We start from the raw sequence: 20903 nt of genomic DNA on the forward strand, positions 1-20903 counted from the left end.
TAGAAATACAGCTGAAGCCAGCTTCAACACAAAGCAGGCATTTCTTGGTGTACAAGGGAGCGAGGGACTGGTGGGGTAAAACTGGCGTTCAGTGACTCTCCTGCCAGGATACCATCAGGACTCGCTCTCAAGATAGAAAGTGGCAAATTGTGGAGGTGGGCAGAGAAATCCTTCAGTGTAAGAAAGCTTGTTAGCAAGCCTGAGGCCAGAAAAGGTAAAATAACACAGTGGTTTGAACCCAGGCTTCTTTCTCTGCCCAACAGAGCACAGTTAATAGTGTGTCTAAAGCAAGGATGCCATTATTTAAATTTGACATTTTAGTACAGATCTTTTGCTCACAGATTTCAAAGGATTTAAATTGAAAAATTATCTTCATGCTTGTTAGCATTCAGCTGCTATTTGTAGTTTGTTACAGCATTTCTTTTTCAGAAAGGACTATTTTATTTTCATTTATTCTCCCTATTTTGAGTAAGATAAAAAACTGAATTGTTCAGTTATGAAACTTAATAGCACCAAATAGTAGAATGTCCGTCTTTTTTGATGCTGTGTTGTAATTGGAGATTGTACATTTATGTTTATAATCCTATGTGGACTATACTGTCCCTTTCTTAAGGACGTAAATATTTAACTCTGAGGGGAAAGGGGGCCAACTGCACAGTCCTAGTACAGTTTAATATTTAACTCCTTTAAACTGAAACATGTGGGCTGTTTGTTAGGTCACAGAAGTAATTTGACATGGCAGATTTTTGTGTCTTGACATTTTAGCTGTGGACTTGACCTGGATTAAAAGTTTCTGGAGAATTGTGGTCATATGAGAATGTATAGTATATCCTTACTTCCTGGAGTAAGTACACAGATCTTGACTATGTCTAAAACATGTTTAATATACAAAGTCCAAATTAAAAATAGCACAACATCATTTAATTTTTTTTTAGTTCTGGGTCTGAAGAAGCCCAGGGTTTATTTTTATTTGCTACAACAGAGTATCTTCAAATAATGCATCAGCAAGGTGACAGGTGAGTGACCCCATTGTCTGATTGGGGAATATTACCTCTGATCTTATTTTCTTCATTTTAAAATGTGGATGTAAATTGAAGTCTTGAATAAGAGTGGTTTGGCCTTGATAAAAATACACACAATTATAGTTGTTCTTTGTATGGCAGTTTTTACTGGGTGTCTTATGATATGTTTACTATCTCAAGTGGAAGTCCAAACAAATTTTATTTTGTAGTAAAAAGTCTTTATTTCCAAAAGATTGGTTAACCAGAAAAACTGTAAACCACCTAACACAAGACTTTGGTAAGAAAGAGATTTGACGTTTCGTATAAATTCCCCCTTGCAAACAAAAGAGAGTTAACACTTATGTAACAAGAAACATGTTACCCATTCTTATTCATTAACCAGTTGCCTGGTTTTAAGTAAGTCTCCAAAATTTGGATTAAAATTTACCCAAATAGGGACCAAACAAGAACATGAGATACTAGGGTGGCTTGTTGTTACTTAGAAATTGCCACTCTGTGGAGCTTTGATTTTCATGGGTTGGGAGGAAGGATGCGTTTAGGTAGCTAAGAGTAATGTTGGAAAAGCAAGCAGATTGTAGATCAGGGCTTTTTCTTTTGTGCAAATAGAAATTAAACCTCTTATTTCTTTATATTTTGTACTGCTTTGTACAAGGGAGGAGAAAGCAGTTCACTTGAAGGATTAAAAAAATAATGTTGGAAACAAACAATCAGACCCCCAGAAAGCTCAGGAATGGGAATAGTGGTCCCTCCAGAATGAGGGTGCAAAAGGCATATCTCTTACTGAGTATGACTGAAATGGATAACAATTGTAAAAAAAAAAAAAAAAAAAAAGACCCAACCTTCTGAACACTGAATTAGTTTAAAACACGAAAGACAGACCCAATGAGTTTTTTATTGAATAGTCTCTCTCGTAGTTAAAACAGTACAGATTCAAGGCTGTAGCATATATATATATATAATGTTGTGTTTGGAATATCCTGATGTATTTAATGCAAATTCTTAAAGTAGTGTATTCAAAGCATTGTATGCATCTCATCCATGGTACATATTTGGATTAAGCACGATAAAGAATGCCTGCAACAAGAGCAGAACAGTAATTTTAACAGTAAATGAATAAGTAGAAACTGCTGATGGACTTAAGTTGGTAAAATGTCCTTTTACACTAATCCTTGGTAGTCAGTCTCCCTGAATTTGGTGTGCTTGTGTTTGGAAGGGGATGGACAACCATGACCCTCCCTATGGTTGTGTCAGAGGACCAGACCCTTGGTGTAGAGGGCTGATGTATGTAAGTTTGACTTCCCACCAGATTTTTTTGCTAACTTGATTCTGTGACATTCCTTTCTCCCTGGATTTATCTTGGTCTCTGAAACACTTTTTCCCCTCTACATATAAAATTTTATGACTATAAAAACCCTTTCAAGTTCTAAGATAGTATTTTTGCTGAAGGAATGGCTTGGTGGGCTGGAGACAAACTCGGCAGAATGTTTGCATAACTGAAAAAAAGGTTTTCTTGTTAGAAACTGGTTTGCTGATTTAAAAGTCTGTGTTGGAAGGTTTAAAAAAACTCAAGCCTGGGACTGCTCTAGAGGCCAATTTTGCTGCTGTGGTTCTAGTAAGGGTCTAGGATCTGGCTTCCTAAGAGAATTATATAAAAAAAAAAACCCAAAAGAAGGGACTAATAATTTCTAGACTCAGTATGTTTTACCTCAGGTGTAAGAACTGGTTATATTTTTTTTAAAAACCAGCCATCATTTCTTTCCTTTGGAGTATCAGGAACCACCAGTATTAGGGGTTGAGATACTGGATTCAGAATTTCTCAGTGAAAGAAGAAAAGCCACCCAACATCAGTGCTTCTCTTCATGTTTGCCAGCTGTTTTCCCCAAGAACTGCTGATGACTGAGGAGACTCAACAAGGGACCCTAAAGTTCCACTAAATGAGGAGAGGCAAGCAAGCAGGCCACAGGCAAGAATGAGGGGAATCTGCTCTCACTCCCACCCAATCAGGAAAGTCTCCCTGCTGCTGCGCCCTGGCACCGACGCACAGGGTCAGCTGCGGGCACAGCTGCCTCTCCATGTTGGGGAGGCCGGGGTCTCTGTCCTGCTGCCCAGGTGGATGCTCGAGAGGGACACGTTCTGTTCAGCACAGGTGACTGACACTACTCACTTGTGCTGGAGGAGGGCCAGCTAAGGATGAGGGAGCCCCGCACGCCCCTGCCCTGATCCCCACTCTCTGTGCCCACCAAGAAGTGTACAGAAGGGTGGCCCTAGCATCCACAGGACTACTGGGCAGACCACCCTGCAGAAATGAAAACTAGTGTACACAATTTAAACTGCCTTAAACAAACAAGCAAACAAACGATCCAGCCATTGGTGCCTCTGGGGGTCTAGAGTGCAGCCCTGGGACACGTGTACCCTGGTTAACACGGATGGACGTTGCACGCTCTGATCTCCTTCTTGTCTTTGCAGCTGGTAAACTGGGAGCTTTTGAACCTCTTCTTCACAGTCATGTAGCGTTCCTGGATCCCTCCTCCGCACAGTTTGGTGCATTCTGACCAGGCTGTCCAAGGGCGCATCCTGCAGCCTGAAAGCATAAGGCCTGATTAGGCCAGCAGACATGGCGAGAACAACAAGGAGGCTGAACTCTAGTAGTCAAACCTAGGTAGTTGTCTGGACTGCTCTGCTTTTGTATGTAATACTTTGTTGAGTTCTTATTAAGTTATTAGAGTTCTTATGACATATGTTAGCTCATAGGTGATTGACTATTAAAATGGTCCATTAATACTTTGTAGCTCTTCCCCATCAAGGAGCAGAGTCTCCTCCTCTACCCCTAGAATCTGGGTTTGGCTGTATGACTTGCTTTTGGCCAGTGGGACACGAGCAAGCATGGCTTGGAAAAAAGCCCTTGGGAACCTTTTCCACCACTGTGTAAGCAAGTGTGGCTATCTGCTGGAGAGACCAGTTGGAGAGAGGCCCCAGAAACACAGGTGAGACCATTCTAGACCTTCCAGCCCACCACCTGACAGCAGCCACTCAGATAAGCCTAAGCTAAATCCCGTAGGAATCATCCAGCTAAGTCAATCCAAGTAACTGCCCTACAGAATCCTATAAATTTCATTTGTTTTGGAGTGGCTCATTAATGCAGCAACCAGCCAAGGAGCAAGTAACCACTTCCCTCTAATGCTTTGCTCTCCCAAGTACTTAGCTTCCCCAGTATCAGGTAAACTCAGGTATAGTTGATTATTTTTCCCGTGTAAATAGACTTGCCTTTCTCAAAGAAAACTTCCCTGACCCCAAGATTAGGTTAGATCTTAATTAAAAAAAAAAAAAATCACTATGTATACTAGGTTGGTGTGAAGATGATTGTGGTTTTGCATTGTTGAAGTTTGTCACTTGATACTGGAATGCATTCTAAATAGATGTGGTTATGTCGTACGTCATTTTTATGCACATTTCTCAACTTTTTTGTTTTGCTAATGACTTATTACTTGCTATTGGTTTTATATTTAATATTAGACTATGGAAATGATATTAGGCAAAAAGCTATTCCCAGCTATTGTTTCATTGTTTTGCTGATATTGCGCTCTTGGTTGGGACCAGCTTCTTCAGCAGTGAAGCCCTAAGTGGGATTTTTTTTTTTTTTAAGTTTTGGAACTCCTTAAGTTATACTGAAGGAGGGGGACACATAAGCTTTCTCCTTGTCTACAGAGAAAATTTAAACCAGTCTTTGGGCTTCTGTTTTTGCCACCTCCAGACCACTCAACACAGGCCTATTAAAGTCAGTCTGTTACTTAAAACCTTCACCTGCAGGATCAAGTCCTCAGCAGCCAGTAGACCTTTCCTGGTCTGGTCCCTGTCCTCTGTCTGCGGCCTGGTTTCCTGCCTCCCCCTATACTGTGTGTTCTTCTAGAGCCCACTTACCACTTGGACGTATCTTGTTCTTGGGTTTCTCCGTGCCTTTGCAATAACAACGCCTGCTCCCTTGAAACACCCTTCTTTTACTAGCAGACTCCTACAAGACCCATACTGCTTTGACATCTCCCTGAACGCCGGCCCACACTTCGGGGCAGTACCTGGAAACTGGTCCCCGTCCGACTCCTCCCTCAGCTGCTCACTCCTCCGGCTCTCTCGGGCCTCCCTCCAGCGCAGGTTCTGGACGGATGGATTTCGGAGGCATTTCCGGATGCGGCACTTTTTCCGCTGTACAGTCTCTGGGCAGGGTGCGCCTCCAAACTGAGGCTCCATCTGGATCATGCGGGTTCGAATCATGTGTCCTTTCCCACACGACTTGTTACATTCCGACCACTGAGACCACTCCGTGAGCTCACAGTCAATGGCTGGCAAGACACAGATGGGCATGAGTGTAGCTCTCGTCTGAAACAAGGTCTGTATACTTAACTGTTCTTTGAACATCTCAACACAAGCCTCTGGAAAATGCAGAGCAGGTCCTGTTACCCCGTTCTTATGGAAGAAGAAGCTGAGGCTCATGGGAAAGACTGACGATCCAGTCCACATGGTTGGTAAGCAGTGGAGGCAGAATGGGGCCCCAGTTGAAACCCACATACCCTCTTTATGATTTGAAAAGGCTTTTGGAGGGACTTTAAAGATTAGCTCAGAGCCTTTTGCTCTCTCTAAGCTTCTAGAGTGTTGTCAAATTAGCCTCAGGTGGCACAGACCAGCTTTCCACAGCCAAGGACCCTGATTCCCTGAGGGAAGGCACAGCTCACTGGTGCCATTTACCCCTGTGGACTAATGCTAAGGACACTGTGACTTTTGCAGTAAGAGCCAGGCAGCGCCTCTTGCTCTCACATCATCCTGGGTCTTCTGGCAATCATCAAAACACAGAAGTCAGAGACAGAAAATGCAGTAGGGAAGGACCAAGTGGTGTCATGGCTTATTCAGCCAGTTCTCATGAAGCCAGCATTTCACACACGTGGAGGAAAGCTAACACCTCTGAGTGATTCTCAGGATGTCTTCTAGGGAGGCAGATGATTCCAAATTGCACTGTCTCTGCAAAGTAGGGGCCAGGCTGGCTGGATCTACAGAGAACTCATGTTGTTCATGGTCTGCCCTTCTCTCCCTGTGGGAGCTCCAGCAGCTTTCCCATCTACAACATAGGGATAACAATATTTTTCTTAATAGGTTGTGAGGACTGAGTGAAGTAATAATACTCTCAGCCCAGTCCTGGCCCACAGTGAGTGTTCCATAAATGTTCTTTTTCTTCTCCCTCCATTCACTGGGCCCTGTGGATATAGTTTTGTTTAAGTTGGTAACAGCATCTCACAAGATTCCAGAGCCCCAGCTCCGATGAGCTGTGGAGGCTCACACTTCCTTGGTGGGCTCAGCACTTTGTACTAGTTATATGGTTTAATTCTCAGAGCAGATGAGGGAGAGGGTTGCTAAATAATGTGCTGAGATTTATACAGCCAGTAAAGGGACAGAGCTGGGATCTGCCCCTGGGCAGGCAGCCTGAGTAATTGCAAGGGAGAGGAAGCACAGAGGCTGCAAGTGCATTTCAGAGGAAGCCAGAAAAACAGATCCTAGCAAACGAGTCTGATTTTCCACCACCTGAAGAGAAGTTCTCTGGGAAGACTAACCAGAAAAATGGGCTGTCTCCTTAGATAGTAAGTTCAGCTGGTCATAGAGATTTGAGAATAGATGAGGGTGGGTATGGGGCTTTTGAGGGCTCTACTTGCTGGCCTGTCTTCATATCAGGGAACCACTGGTTTAATGTCCACCTTCTGGTCATGGGTAAATTGGTCATGGGTGGGGAGGAATAGAATTTAAAAATGGAAAAACCCATGGGTCAAACTGGCCTCTAAATTGAGGGAGGGGTGGTGAGTGGGGAACTACAAAATTAAATTTTATTGAACCTGTGCCATTTTCCATCTAAGTCTCCTGTTGTTTAGACTTAACAGCAGTTTGGGTGTCTCACAGACAGTAGTGGGATTCTCCAACTAGCAGTCATACACAGGACCTAGCAACATGAGCAGCGTGCAGGCCTGGTAAAGAGGAGGAGAGGTGGCTCCCAGGAGCGCCAGGACTTACGGCATTCAGGCAGCATGCACTTCTCCACCTGCTCCAGCTCCTCATTACAGTCCCCGAGTTCGGCTAGAGACTTGAGCATCCGCTGGCGGGTCCGCATGCCCTTCCCACAGGTCACGCTGCAGTCGCTCCACTCGGACCACAGGGATAGCAAGCATGGGATGGTGTCTAGACCAAGAGCCAGGTTTGCCACTGAGAACTGGCTCCCTTTGCCTTCTTTGATCTGGTGCCCCTCTACCCTTTGTCCCCCACTCAGGCCCCTTGAGTAAAGTGAAATTGACTAGTGGGTTTAGATAACCCAAGTGACCTTTATGGAGCCAGGAGTGGCTCAGCAAACCACTAACTGTTCTTGTCATTCTGCATCTCCCCTGGCCCAGATGGAGCTCATAATGTGGCTCCGTTATACGAATACACACTTCCCCACTTGAAACACCCCGAGGGTCTGAATAGGGTCTTACTAGAGACAGAAACATTCCACATGCCCCAAGAACTATGCACTAAAAGATAGGCTCAATGATGTGTTTTTGGACACTTGGGTGCTAAAATCCCTAGCATGTGTGCCTCTCTGTAGTGATGTGTGGGCATATAACATTTGTGTGTAGAGCAGATGTGTTGCTTTATGGGGCCACAGGCAAGTCCAGCAGAGCAAGAAGGGGAATGTACAACCTGCCTACATGTATAACCTCTGGAAAAGATACTCTGGGGTCCTATAAAATCACAGTTACAAGTGAATGCTGTCTAGAGGCCACCAGCTTGCCACCTCAGCATTGCTTCTTCAAAGGAGGTCACTCTCTGTGGGTCTGGATGATGTCCACACACCCATAGCTCTCATCTTACAGGGGAAGTGCCCTGCCAGGAAGGGTGCCCATATTTCCCCCTGCACCTGCGCAGCCTCGACAGTGATACCCAGTGCTGAGGGCCTCCATCCTCTCCCCCAGCGCCCCCACCCCCACGCCCACTCACGGCACTCGGGCATCATGCACTTCTCCGCCTGAGATGTCTCAGCCTTGCACATGGAGCCGTCTGCGGGGCTCATCTTGACCATGCGATGCCGCTTCTTCATGCCCATCCCGCAGGTGGCGCTGCACTCGTCCCACTCGCCCCACTCGGTCGTCAGGCAGCTGCTGGGAGCTGGGGAATCCGGTGGTCGTGTCAGCAGCCCCAGCCTCAGACCCCGCGCCTGTCCCACCCTGGCACCCCACTCACAGCACTCTTCGTTGACCGTGCACTTCTCTGTCTCCTCGGTGGGCAGCGTGCACACGGAGCCGTCCTCTGGGAACTGCTTCACGTATCTCTCCCGGGACCGCATGCCGGCGCCGCAGGAGATGCTGCAGGGCGACCAGGTGATCCACTCGGACATGGTGCACGTGGAGCCGTCTGCAACAGGGAGCGGACACTGCAGCCGCGGCGGCACGCGGCTGGGACTCGCGCCACTGACGGAGCTAGCTCCCCCAAGGGCAGAAATTACACGGTCAGCTGGCATGCAGGGGCATTTGGGCAACTGAGGATGGAAGCCAAAGTAAAGGGCACATATTTTTAAACCAGGAATTGTTCTTTAAAGGAAATGTCTTTCTCCAGGTGCATGGAGCACTGGGGATTACTCCTTCACTGGACAATATATTTGAAAGATGTTTAGATGGATAAGAGAGTGATATATGCCTGTTTAGTTCTAAAGAAGGATGAGGGATATGAAGTCATCCATCCATCCATCTACTCATGTCAATTAAAATTTACTGACTGCTTAGTGGTATGTGGTGACTGAGGTTAAAAAGATGTGTATAGTATGGATTTTAATCTTCTCCAGAAAGAGATGGGCACATAAACTGGCAATAATTTTAGGTATTGAAAATATGACAGCAGATGTAACCCCAGGGAATTGGAGGGGGAGAAGCTCCTTGGAGTTCTGGGGTGGATTTCACACAGGAGGGCACTTTGGTTGGGTGGAGAATATCGGTATTTAAGGTGAAGGGACTAGCTCTTGCAACAACCTGTCTGGAGTGTGTTGTGTGTGCCACTGGGAGATGAAGCTAGAAAGAAGGATGGAAATCTCAGTATGAGGCCAGCTTGCACACACCCACAGTCACGTACACAGGAGTGAAGGCTACGTGTTGTTACCAAACCTATGGACAGTGTTGCTAGACAGTGCTGGTGGAAGACAGCTGGAACCCCTGTTAGACCCAGGGAGATTCTGACATGTCCTTCAACAAGGATGAACCTAAGGACATTATGCTGAATGAAATAAACCAGTCAAAAAAAGGACAAATACTATATGATTCCACTTGTATGAGATACCTAGAATCTTCAGTTCTTTAAAAGCAGAATGATGGTTGCCAGGGGCTGGGGATCAAGGGACTGGAGAGTTAGTGTTTAATAAGTCTAGAGTTTGTTTTGTGAGATGGTAAAGAGTTCTGGAGATGGAGGGTGGTGATGTTTGCATAATTATGTGTGTGTGTGTGTATACGGAACACCACTCAACTGTCCAATTAAAAATAGTTGGTAAATTTGCTGCTGTATACCACCAAATAACAATAGGCATAGCCCAGCCATTTTCAGAAAAATCGTTACCACCTGGGAGCCACTGGAATTCTTCCCCTCTGGAGGTGATGGTTAAAGACCTCAGCTCCCCGTGTAAGCCTCAGACTGTCCACCCATCCCTGCCATCTCAACCCCAAGAATGAGAAAGCGCCTCCAGCATTGCTAGGGCTGTCACAACTTGCACGCTGTCTGTGCTTGCAGGGTTCACTCCCCTCTGAAATGCCTCGTCCCGGGCACAGCCAGCCATAAGTCACTGTGCAGTGTATCCAGGAGAGGTTGTTTAAGACCGTGCCCTAGGAAGAGCCAGCAAGTGAAGGACCCGCCAGGGGTCAGTAAGGTCTCTTCAGTTATCCTCAGCTTGGAAGTGGTTTTCTTCCTTCTATAAACCAGCCCAGCCTACCCATCCCTTCTTACTGCCTTGTTGTGCCTCTGAGACAGTTAAGATCAGAGCACAGAGTACAGATCTGTTCAGGTAAAGAGAGGATTGTACCTTGGAAAGTAGGCAGCTGGCCTTTGCACAGCAATCAGCACATGTCGTAGCTTCAGCCAGCATGACATGGGTGGTGCAGATGTGTAGTTCAAGCCTGACTTTTTTAAGCCTGACCTTTGACCAGTTACAAGGAAAGAACTGCTGCGATCAGTCCAAAGGCCCTGACACAAGGAAGTGAGGGCTCTGACCTGGGCTGAGGCAGTCCGTGCATGGATAACACAGAATTAGGGCAAGGATCTAGGTTCAGTCTTGGCCAACCTGTTCACCTGCTTCTTAGAAATTGGAGGTAAGGCCTAGAAATAGGCAGCTTGCTACCTGTAATTTGTCATGTTTGCTAGCTCTTTGATAACTTGTGTCTGTTTTCTTGCATGGCTGGGGGTGGTCCGTCAATCTCAAGAATTCTTTTGATGTCATGAGACATCTGTGTTCACAGCCCTCAAGACACTGTTGGAGATGAGGGTCGCCCTAGGCAGGCAGTCCCACTGACATGTCCAGTCAGGGTCCTAGTGTTCATCACGGGCACTGCCAGACCAGATGGGAGAGGCCGGCACGGTCAGGTAGGACCCCCCTTCCTGAACTGCTGTCAGCCAGCTTCTGGTGGGGTGCCTCCTCACCTTCGTCACTGCAGCCGGGGCCCATGCAGGGCTGGAAGTCCTGGGTGTCGGGGCAGGGGACACTGAGGTCCAGCTGTGCCTTCAGCATGCGCTGCCGCATCCTCTTGCCTTTGTCGCAGGTGGAGGAGCTGCAGGCGGACCACGGGGACCAGTTGGAGTAGATGCAGGTTTCGGGGGTGTCATCTGGGAAGAGTATGTGAGACGTTTTCCCTGGGAGCCTGTGGGAGCTGTGACTGGCCCTCCCCCTGGACAGGTTCACGTGGGGACAAGAAAATCCCTGCTGGCTGACCAGCCTTGGGAGGTGGGATACTCCTGCGATGCAAGCAGCCATTCACTTCCCTTCAAAAACAGTACTTTGGCATCCCACTAAAACAAACTGAAGTAACCTCATAGTAAGGAGAGAGTCTCCTACTGTCCCTTCTCAACACCTGAACGCCAGCCCTCACTTTGGCAGACAGCGCTTCCACACGGGTGCCGGCATATCGTGGGGCAATGTGGGGAAGCGTAGGCTTTTTCTGTGTTGTTGCTCACCTTCCCAGGATCCCACACAGAGTGTCATGATAAGCATAAGATGGCCAGTGTTCACTGAGCACTTACTATGTGCCAGCATCATTCTAAGAACTTTATCCATCCCATCAGTTGTGCTAAGGACCACAACTCCCTAGGAAGCAGGCTCTGTTATTATCCCCATCTCACAGTTGAGGAAATGGGGCGAGGTGGGCTTCTTGCCCAGGGCCCAGGGAGGAGAGCCCAGCTCATTCAGCTCCAGATGCTGTGAGATACCCTGAGCTGAAGCCAGGGCTCTGGCACTGCCTCCTGACTCTAGGGCCTGGGCTGACTTCCCTTGCTGCAGAAGTGACTGCACCCACTCCTGCCTCACAGGCTAGTGTGAGAATCATAGTGGAGAGTCATCTGAGTCCCATGAAGCCGATGAGGATGCCATTTACATGACACTTTAAAGGCCTGATACTGTTGAATACATATTCCAGTGTCAAGCCTTCACCGTTTCCCTGATACTTTGTGCCTAGCCTTGGCCTTACTTTGATTATCTCCCAAGCAAAAATCTGTCTTAAAACAGGGATCATCAAGTCAAAGGGTTCTGCTGTGGCTTTTAAAACATGTTAGCAAATTGCTTTCCCCAAAGATAGTTTATCTTTTATTCCCAATGTATGTTGCCACCTGCAATAAAGGGAGGCAGCTTACCTTCATCTTTCTCTTCTGGAGCCAGGTCGGCTACAATATCATCGACATTGTCGGGCACAATATTGCACTGTTCCCCCTGCAAAAGGAATTTTAGTTGGAGGGCCCTCATTAGAGAGTGGACTGTACGGGAGAAAGATGAGGGGGGATATAAAATTGAATGCCCACCCTGTGCACGCACCCTAGGCTGTGGCAGAGTCGTGGGCCAACTTACAATCAGACTGAAAGAAGAAATGGCAGTAAAGCCACCACTTCCCACTTCCTGACCCATGGCTGTGTGCTGTGCTTAGTCGCTCAGTCGTGTCTGACTCTGCGACCCTTTGGATTATAGCTCACCAGGCTCCTCTGTCCACAGGGATTCTCCAGGCAAAAAACAGTGGGATGGGTTGCCATGCCCTCCTCCAGGGGAATCTTCTCAACCCAAGGATTGAACCCACGCCTCCCGCATTGCAGGCGGATTCTTTACCGACTGAGCCACCGGGGAAGCCCATGGCAGACATTAGTAATCGATTGTGGCACTTACCATGAAGCCTAGTTACCTGGAGCAAATCATTTGGTTGAGCATCACATCATTCCTCCATGTTCATTTTGCTTATTTATATCATAGGGATAATTGTGTCTAGAAACTCTGAGAGGCCCCAGAATTCCACATCCTAAATATACCAGGGATCCCATGATTCTAGAGCAGAAAGGGGTCCAGTCTCCTGATGGGAAGGGTCTGTGCCAGGGTGAGCTGTAACCCAGTACCTTCCGAGCAATTCTCTCGATGACAACTCTGGCTACTTGAGTGATGGATCCACCCTCTGGATCATAAAAAGGACTTTGAGGATGGTCCAGACTGGTCAGGGGTCGGATTTTCTCCTGGGGAATTGTAGGCTTGTTGGGTGACTGCGATGGAAAAAATACACAGATACAGAGTGGGAAATTAACAATTTGATATATGATCAGAACAAAAACCTTGACAGGAACTTAACAAGTACAACTGTTATTTATAGAATTTGGTTCATGCTGTGTGTTAGGCATGGACATTTGTAGGTCTATACTTTCAAATTCTCCTGTGTGCACAGTAGGATTAATCCTAGATGAAGATGCCAAGTTTAAGAGAGCCATTTCCAGCTAGGATATAGCTGAACCAGGTTGGCCTGAATCCAGAGTTCTTCCTACTAGACCAGGCGTTGGTGAATGTTTGTCTGCAGAGGGTCAGGTGGTAAATATTTTAGGCTTCACGGGTCACGCCGTGTCTGTTGCAAGGAGTCAACTCAGTTGTTGTAGTGAGAAAGCAGCCCCAGATAACACGGGATGGAAATGTGTGAGGCCAGATTCCAAAGCTCCAGGTTTGGTTCCAAACCACAGTTTACCAACATCTGTTCTAGATTGTTCTACCCCTAGTTTTCTGATGGCTCCAGATTTTGATGCAGTTGGTGTCCTGGCCATATCTGAAAAATATTGACAATCACAGAAGAATCCAAACTCCTCAGCCTGGCTGTCTGGAAGCCTTGGGAATCTGGTCCAGCTTAACGAACATCATCTTCCTTCTGTTCCCTCTTCTCTCTCTCTCTCAGCCTCTGTGCCTTTTGCCTGCCGTTTCTTTGCTTATCTCTGAACCTCTCTTTAGCAGACCCCCTCCCCGTGCTCTCCTGACCGTCTGGACAGGCACTCCCCAGAGCCCCTGTCACACAGCTTGTGAGTACATGATGATGGGACCCTGCGGGGCTCCCCTGCTGGACTGCAAGTTCATCTGGCTCAGAGCCTGAGCCAGCCTCACCCCTGAGGCCAGGGCCCCCAGAACAGGCCTGGGCAGGGAGGCCTGCCACTCGCCACTCCAGACACACACACACCTCGTAGGTCACCCCGCTGTCGGTGCCCGCATCCCAGGGAATCAGGTCCTGCACCACCTTCTGGACCCAGCCACACTCTTTGGTGCACAGATCCTCTGCGGACAGGCCCACGTTCCAGTCGGGGCTGGGGCCCATCATGGTCAGGAAGGACATCAAGTGGCGCGTCCTGTCCACTGAAAATTCAGCCGAGGGTGCTGCTCTCCTGGAAACAAATACGGAGACCATCACTTTTGGGGCCCTGGGGGTGCACGCTCTGAGGGGCCTCTAGGCAGACAATGGCAAAAGGATGAGAGGGAGAGAAGGGGACTCTTGGTCTCCACCTTTGGCCATGGCTGGTTTCTCTCTCCCAGCCCATCCATTGGCCATGCTTGGAGGGAGCCATATGCTGCCGCCCTATCCAGTTTTAATGTGTCTTCAGCACTTAACTACTGTTTTATTTTCTTATTAAACTGTTTATTGACTGTCATTCCTTTTTGGAGTATAAGCTCTGGGATAGCAGGGATTCTGTCTTTCTGGCTTTATTTCCAGTGCCTGGCACAGTGTAGGTGCTCAACCAATGTTACTGAATAAACGAATGAACAAATTCTATAAGCTGCCTGTGCTCCCAGCTGCACTGGATGTGAGATGAACGTGACAGATAAAAACTGCATAATGGTGCCCTAAGCTGTTCCTTTACATTCTCAGTGATGCCTCAGAGCAGACCTGCGGTAAGGATTGTTGACGCCAACCTATGGATGGGAGAGCTGAGGCTCAGAGGGTTCTGTTATGTGACCTGTCCAAAGTCGCAAAGTGCAGAACGGAGACCATAGCCTAAGACAGTCTCAGTTCAAGGTCCGTGTTCTTTTCATCATCAGTTTCTAAGTTCCCTCCACTTTCACTCTCTAGAGCTACATTGTGCTATCAGGGGGACATCTCCCCAGCCTGCTGCCTCATTGCCCTCCAGAGGCTGCTTAGAGTAGGGCGCTGCCCTGGCACCAGAGCTCACCCATCACCTCACAGCTGGTCCCCAGGCCGTTTCCTCCAGTGGGTGAGCGAGGACCCAGTTATAGAGCCAAAGACTTTTGGCTGACGACCCCCCAGCTATGAGAGGCAGTTCTTCAACCACCATCCCCTCATGTTCCCAAGAAGGGGTCCTAGGAGTGGCCAGAGCTGGCTGAGACCAAGAAGCGTGGTGGGAGAGCTGTGCTCGCTCCGCACACACTCGGTGGCACAGCTGCGCTACTTTATTTTCCCCTCATGACACTCCTGTGGGGTTGGAATTTATTATTTCATTTTGTAGAAAAGAAAGCATACAGAAGTTAAAGACTTCAGAGACGCAGCTGGTGAGGCTGTGGTGTGAAGGCAGCTCTGCCTGACTCTCCCTCGCCTCCCAGGCTGCTGATCGTGGGGAATCCTTGGCTGGGGACCAGCTTGTCTATTAGGTCTGGCTGGCAGCTCTTTGTGGCATCCCTCTGCTGCTGTGTTTGGGACCAGCTGTGTCTGGCTGCTCTCACCTGGCCCCTGAAAGCGATGACTCCAGGCCTGGCTGGGCTTAGTGGAACTGGGTCCCTTGGGCAGGCCAGATGGGATCAGACCATGAGCAGAGCAGGCGGGAGACCTGGGTGCACATCCTACACCACCTCTTAGAGCTGTGCATCCTTGAAATGACCAAACCTTTCTATGCCTCAGTGTCCCAATCTGTAGAATGGGGATTCCCCCTAACATCTACCCCAAAGGGTTATTGTGAGTGTTTAATGAGAAGACACATCCGGTCCTTAGCTCAGTGCCTGGCACCTGGCAAAATGTTACTGAGTGAAGCAGCATTGAAGGGTCAGATGGAGATCAGAAAATAGAGGCCAGGGGAGGGAGGCCTTCCTGAATGCGCTTCACATTTTAGCCTGATGCCAGTCTAGGTTGAGGGCAGGCACCCGAGTGGAGGAAGAACCTGGCCTCAGCCTGGCTTTGGCATCAGGTCCCACGTGCCCTTGCCTCCGCTGGGAAAGCTCCTCCTCGGTGGAGGAGGACCTCCTCCTCAGAGTGTGGCCTGGGACCAGCAGCGTCGGCATTGGAACTTGTTGGAAATGCAACTAACTGGGCCTCACCCCAGATTTACTTAGAGACTCTGGGGAGGGGGAGGGTAGGACCCAGCGTTGCGTTTTAATAATCCTCTCAATGACTCTAATATGCCTCGGATCTGAGACTCGCCGGTCTGCTCACCTCCCAGGCCTCAGGTTCTGAGCCACCTCTTCCGGGAGCTGTTCTGATCCCCTGCACTGAGGCCGGTACCCTTGGTCTGTATTTCCACACTCTCTGTGTGGGTCTCAGCTGTGCCCTTTGGTTGTGAGCCTGTCCACACTGTTTGCTCACCCCCATGAGACTAGGAACCCCTGCAGGCAGGAATCCCAGTCCCAGGTGTCCGGTGGGCCAGCTGAACAGGTGGATGTGTGATGATGAGCTCCGCTACTTACTAGGTTAGCTCACACACTCTTCCAGCCTTGGTTTCCTCATGTGACACCACCCATCTGCCACCTCAAAGGAGATGCTATGTTAGGAAGCCTTTATAGACCGCTGAAGGCCCCACTTGGAGAAGGCAATGGCAGCCCACTCCACTACTCTTGCCTGGAAAATCCCATGGACGGAGGAGCCTGGTGGGCTGCAGTCCATGGGGTCGCCAAGAGTCGGACACGACTGAGCGACTTCACTTTCACTTTTCACTTTCATGCATTGGAGAAGGAAATGGCAACCCACTCCAGTGTTCTTGCCTGGAGAATTCCAGGGACGGGGGTGCCTGGTGGGCTGCCATCTATGGGGTCACACAGAGTCGGACACGACTGAAGTGACTTAGCTGCAGCAGAAGGCCCCACTTACATAGCCTGCTATTCAGGCACAAATTGCGGGACCTCGTTCCCTTTTCCCATGCATGCATTTTCTGGCATGTAGGTCACTGCTTTGAGCAGCTTCTTTGAAGACTTGGTACCTACAAGAATTGCAGTCAGGGGAGGTGTGGTATTGCTCACTTAGGGGTTAAAAGCACATGGTCTGGGGTCTGCCTGGCAGAGAGCATGGGCATGTGGGCAGAGTGGGACTGCTTGGATCTTGACCCCTTGGGAGTCCAGCAGTGCCTCGGAGGAAGGCTCCTCTTCCATTTTCATAGTGACCAACCACTACACCTGTTACCTTCCCATCTCCCTGAGCATGTGATTGTGGATCAGGTGATTCTTTCATGTCCTGTACCCCATGGATGACACTACATCATGACAGCCCAAGAGGACCAAAACAGCTCTGCCCAGAAATCCAGAGGTGGAGAAACCAAACCAGCACAAACCAAACCTCACCTGACACACCACCCTGATACTCTGCCCAGCTGAAGGAGGTAACCATCTGAGAACATTCTGTGTTGTACAAGGTGTATACAAATCATTTCTGCTAGTGCATTTTGGCCAGATCTGTACCTGAGTGAGGTATCCTCCAAGCCTTGGTAAGTTTCAAGGGATAGGAAGTTCTGGGGCAACCAATCCCTGCACGAAACACCCGGTAATATGGTAATTGAGTAATATGGTAAATTTGAATGTCTAAAAGTCTGGGAATGGTTTTCTAATATTTTCAGTTACATCTTGCTTACATGACATGCTCTGGAGGAAATGTTTCCTGTCTCCACTTCGAATTGCTTAGAACCCCTGGTGTACCTGCCCAGAGCATGTTGAACTCACTCTTTCCTTGGAGTTTCTTCTTTAATTTCTCTCTGTCCTGTTAGGTTCCAAAAGAGTAAGGACCATTTTTTGTCCTGTTTATGGCTGTATCCCAGGGGCTGGTCTAGACCTCAGCATGTAGTAGGTTCTCCTCAAATGGTTTTTGAAATAAATGAGTTAATCTAGGAAATGAAAATAGAGCTCTTGCACTTGCTTTGGCCTTCAGGTCTAATTTTAAAATTACCTCAAAGTATTTATTACTTTTATAATTAAAAATGCTGTTTAAAATAAGGAAATGATAAAAAATATATGTGAATTTTCTTTAGGAAATGTTAGATATGATCGGAATTCTTTAATTCATAATAAAAATTCTTATTCATCTTTTCTTACATTCCATGTCTTCCCATACATGAAAGTGAAAGTGAAGTTGCTCAGTCATGTCCGACTCTTTGTGACCCCATGGACTGTAGCCCACCAGGCTCCTCCGTCCATGGGATTCTCCAGGCAAGAGTACTGGAGTGGGGTGCCATTTCCTTCTCCAGGGGATCGTCCTGACCCAGGGATTGAACCCAGGTCTCCTGCATTGCAGGCAGACGCTTTAACCTCTGAGCCACCAGGGAAGCCCTACATAGTGTTTTGTTAATTTGATCTTATTTTTTCTACCTGGGATTTACATTTTTATCACTTTTCTGGCAAAGAGAGTTGCCCTGGCCATACTATGTATCAGAATATATTATAAAGCATGATAATTAAAATGGTATAATATTCAGGATAAGAAAGACTTCCCTGGTGGTCCAGTGGTTAAGAATCTACCTGCCAGTGTAAGGGGCCCAAGTTCGATCTCTGTTCTGGGAAGATTCCTCATGCCTCTGTGCCACAACTACAGAGCCTGTGGACCCGAGAGCCTGTTCTCCGTAACAAGAGAAGCCCCCACAGTGAGAAGCCTGCACACTGCGCACAGAGAAAGCCTGCATGCAGCGACAAAGACACAGTGCAGCCAAAAATAAATGAAATCTAAATAGAAAATAGAAAAACAAAGATATAAATCAGTGGCCCAGAGTGAGGAGTCCAGAATCTTTAGATAAGGACTCTGAGGCAGAGGAAAGATCGTGCAGCAAGTGGGGTTGGGATACTGTAATTGCAGTTTAAAAATATATAGGAGTCACATCTAATATCACACACGTCAAATTCCCCCAATCAACAAAAACTCAGGGCTAGAAAACAACCAGATCATAGGAAAGAAGTCAAGTGTTCTGATCTGTTAGAGAAACATTAATTTTTTCAGCTTTGAAACTATAAAAGCAATCACAAAAGTAATTGAATAATATACCAACCAAAAACATCTGCATAATGGAAACAACAATGTTGAAATAGAACGGAAGAATGATGTGCTGGCAAAAGGTGTCTCCCTCTAGTGTGACTGACAAATATTAATATCTATAGTACGGACAGACTCCCCAGGTGGTGCAATGGTAAAGAACCTGCCTGCCAATGCAGGAGATGTGGGTTTGATCCCGGGGTCGGGAAGGCGCCCTGGACAGGGGAATGGCAACCCACTCCAGTGTTCTTGCCTGGAGAGTCCCATGGACAGAGGAGCCTGGTGGGCTACAGTCTCTGGGGTCGCACAGAGTCAGACAGGGCTGAGCCACTGAGCATGAGCACAGCATCTACAGAGCTAGTCTAAATCTGCAAAAGCAAAACCTGACGATTCTGATAGTGAACGAAAGTTATACACGGATAATTCATACCAGAAAAATGAAAACAAAATGAAGGCATGGAGATACGTTTTGTCTTTTTACATTCAGAGAGGCAGCGTGGTGTGGGTGGGGGGGGACAAAGGGGACTGGAAGAAACCGCTGGAAGTGGCAGCAGCTTTGACTTCACCTCCCTTTGCAGTTACTAATCTGCAAAATGGGAGCATCCTCAGACCCACCCCAGGGCTTTTAGTGAGGAAACTGCTTATCATCATGCCTGGCATTATACTATGACTTGGTAAATGTGGATTTCCTTCTCATTCGGCTTTTCTAAACAAAACTTTCAAAAACACGACGAAAGAAAAGAGGCAATTAAGGATTGTTATGGTCTTTCTATAGCAATCTAGACTTACTATACCAATCTAAGTTACAGATCTGTATCAGTTAGACTCTCGCTGAAGAATTGATGCTTTCGAACTGTGGTGCTGGAGAAGACTCTTGAGAGTCCCTTGGATTGCAAGGAGAACAAACCAGTCAATCCTAAAGGAAATCAACCTTGAATATTCATTGGAAGGATTGTTGCTGAAGCTGAAGCTTCGATACTTGGCCACCTGATGCAAAGAGCTGACTTATTGGAAAAGACCGTGGTGCTAGGAAAGACTGAAGGCAAAAGGAGAACGGAGCGGCAGAGCATGAGATAGTTAGCATCACCAACTCAATGGGCATGAATTTGCACAAACTCCAGGAGATAGTGAAGGACAGAGGATCCTGGGGTGCTGCAGTCCATGGGGTCGCAGAGTCGGACCAGACTTAGCGACTGAACAACAACCGTCAGTGAGACTCAAGTCGCATTTTGTCCCTTCTGTTCATTTCAAATAATCTCCAATACAGAGCTTTCAAAGTTGCAGAAACTCAATCTTGACACTAGGGGGCGCCAGAGTCATTCACTAAGTTGAAGTTCTGTGTGGGTGGAGAACTGTTTCCCTGAAGTTTCTACCCTGGAAAACTGTATATAACCTGGAGGCATCCAGGGCTCCAGGTCCATCTGGCCCATTTAGATCTACTGTTGGCTTCTCAGGTTCAACGCCAGTCTTTTTTTTACAATCCTGAGGAAATTAGTGGACTTGGGCGGGTTCTCCAGGAGACTGGAGGGCTCTGAAACTTCTAGCTCTGATTTGAGAGAGAGAGAGAGAGATGCGTCTGGCCCCCTGGGAACCATGACTGAAACGAGTAAGGGAGCACAGACCCTCCAGAGGCATGATTTTTGGAAAGGGTGATGACTATGTCTCTATTTAACCTCTCATTTTTCTCACAAACAAATCTGATTAAACACATGTTAATTAAACAGAATGGCTGGGAATAATTAAGGAGATGATTTTATAGGATACATTATAAGAAAGGGAATAAAAATTATTTTTAAAAGATTCAGTAATTCCTAACAGATTACACTGGAAGAACTGGGTGGTGAAAATTCAGCACTGATTTGTAGGAAAGCTGGGCATTTTCTACTCTGGTACTGGAGGAACTCATGAAGGATGTGCGTTTTGCTCAGAATTTGTCTTTCTGGTCTCTACCTGTGCTCTGGGCTGTTGGAGCTGCAGCTTGATTTATTGAGCTAAACAAGTCAGCAGCTAATTTGTTCATTCATGGCTGTCCTTTGAGAAGTGGTCCTGGGGATAAAGATGAAGATCATTGTAAAACAAGTCAGTTTCGCCGGGCAGGACCTCACAAAGTAGGTCAGCCTGGCTTTCCACCGGCCCGAGGGAGGCTGGAATCCCATTAATCTCAATCGAGCAGGCT

General features: G+C 47.4%; 1 protein-coding gene across 1 annotated transcript in view; it reads right to left on the reverse strand.

Annotated features, from left to right (window-relative positions):
* Window positions 1-1329: 1329 nt before the first annotated feature.
* The window catches only part of SPON1 (spondin 1), a 310921-nt gene continuing 291347 nt past the window's right edge, over window positions 1330-20903 (reverse strand). The window contains exons 8-16 of the mRNA XM_068988301.1: window positions 13742-13943; window positions 12651-12791; window positions 11907-11982; window positions 10704-10886; window positions 8271-8441; window positions 8028-8195; window positions 7068-7232; window positions 5093-5356; window positions 1330-3603 (exon numbers count right to left, since the gene is read on the reverse strand). Of these exons, the coding sequence (XP_068844402.1) occupies window positions 3440-3603; window positions 5093-5356; window positions 7068-7232; window positions 8028-8195; window positions 8271-8441; window positions 10704-10886; window positions 11907-11982; window positions 12651-12791; window positions 13742-13943 (1534 nt within the window). The 3' untranslated portion in view covers window positions 1330-3439. The remainder of the gene's footprint in view (window positions 3604-5092; window positions 5357-7067; window positions 7233-8027; window positions 8196-8270; window positions 8442-10703; window positions 10887-11906; window positions 11983-12650; window positions 12792-13741; window positions 13944-20903) is intronic.

Source organism: Capricornis sumatraensis, chromosome 16 (genome assembly GCF_032405125.1).
Source record: "Capricornis sumatraensis isolate serow.1 chromosome 16, serow.2, whole genome shotgun sequence".
Lineage (NCBI taxonomy): Eukaryota > Metazoa > Chordata > Mammalia > Artiodactyla > Bovidae > Capricornis > Capricornis sumatraensis.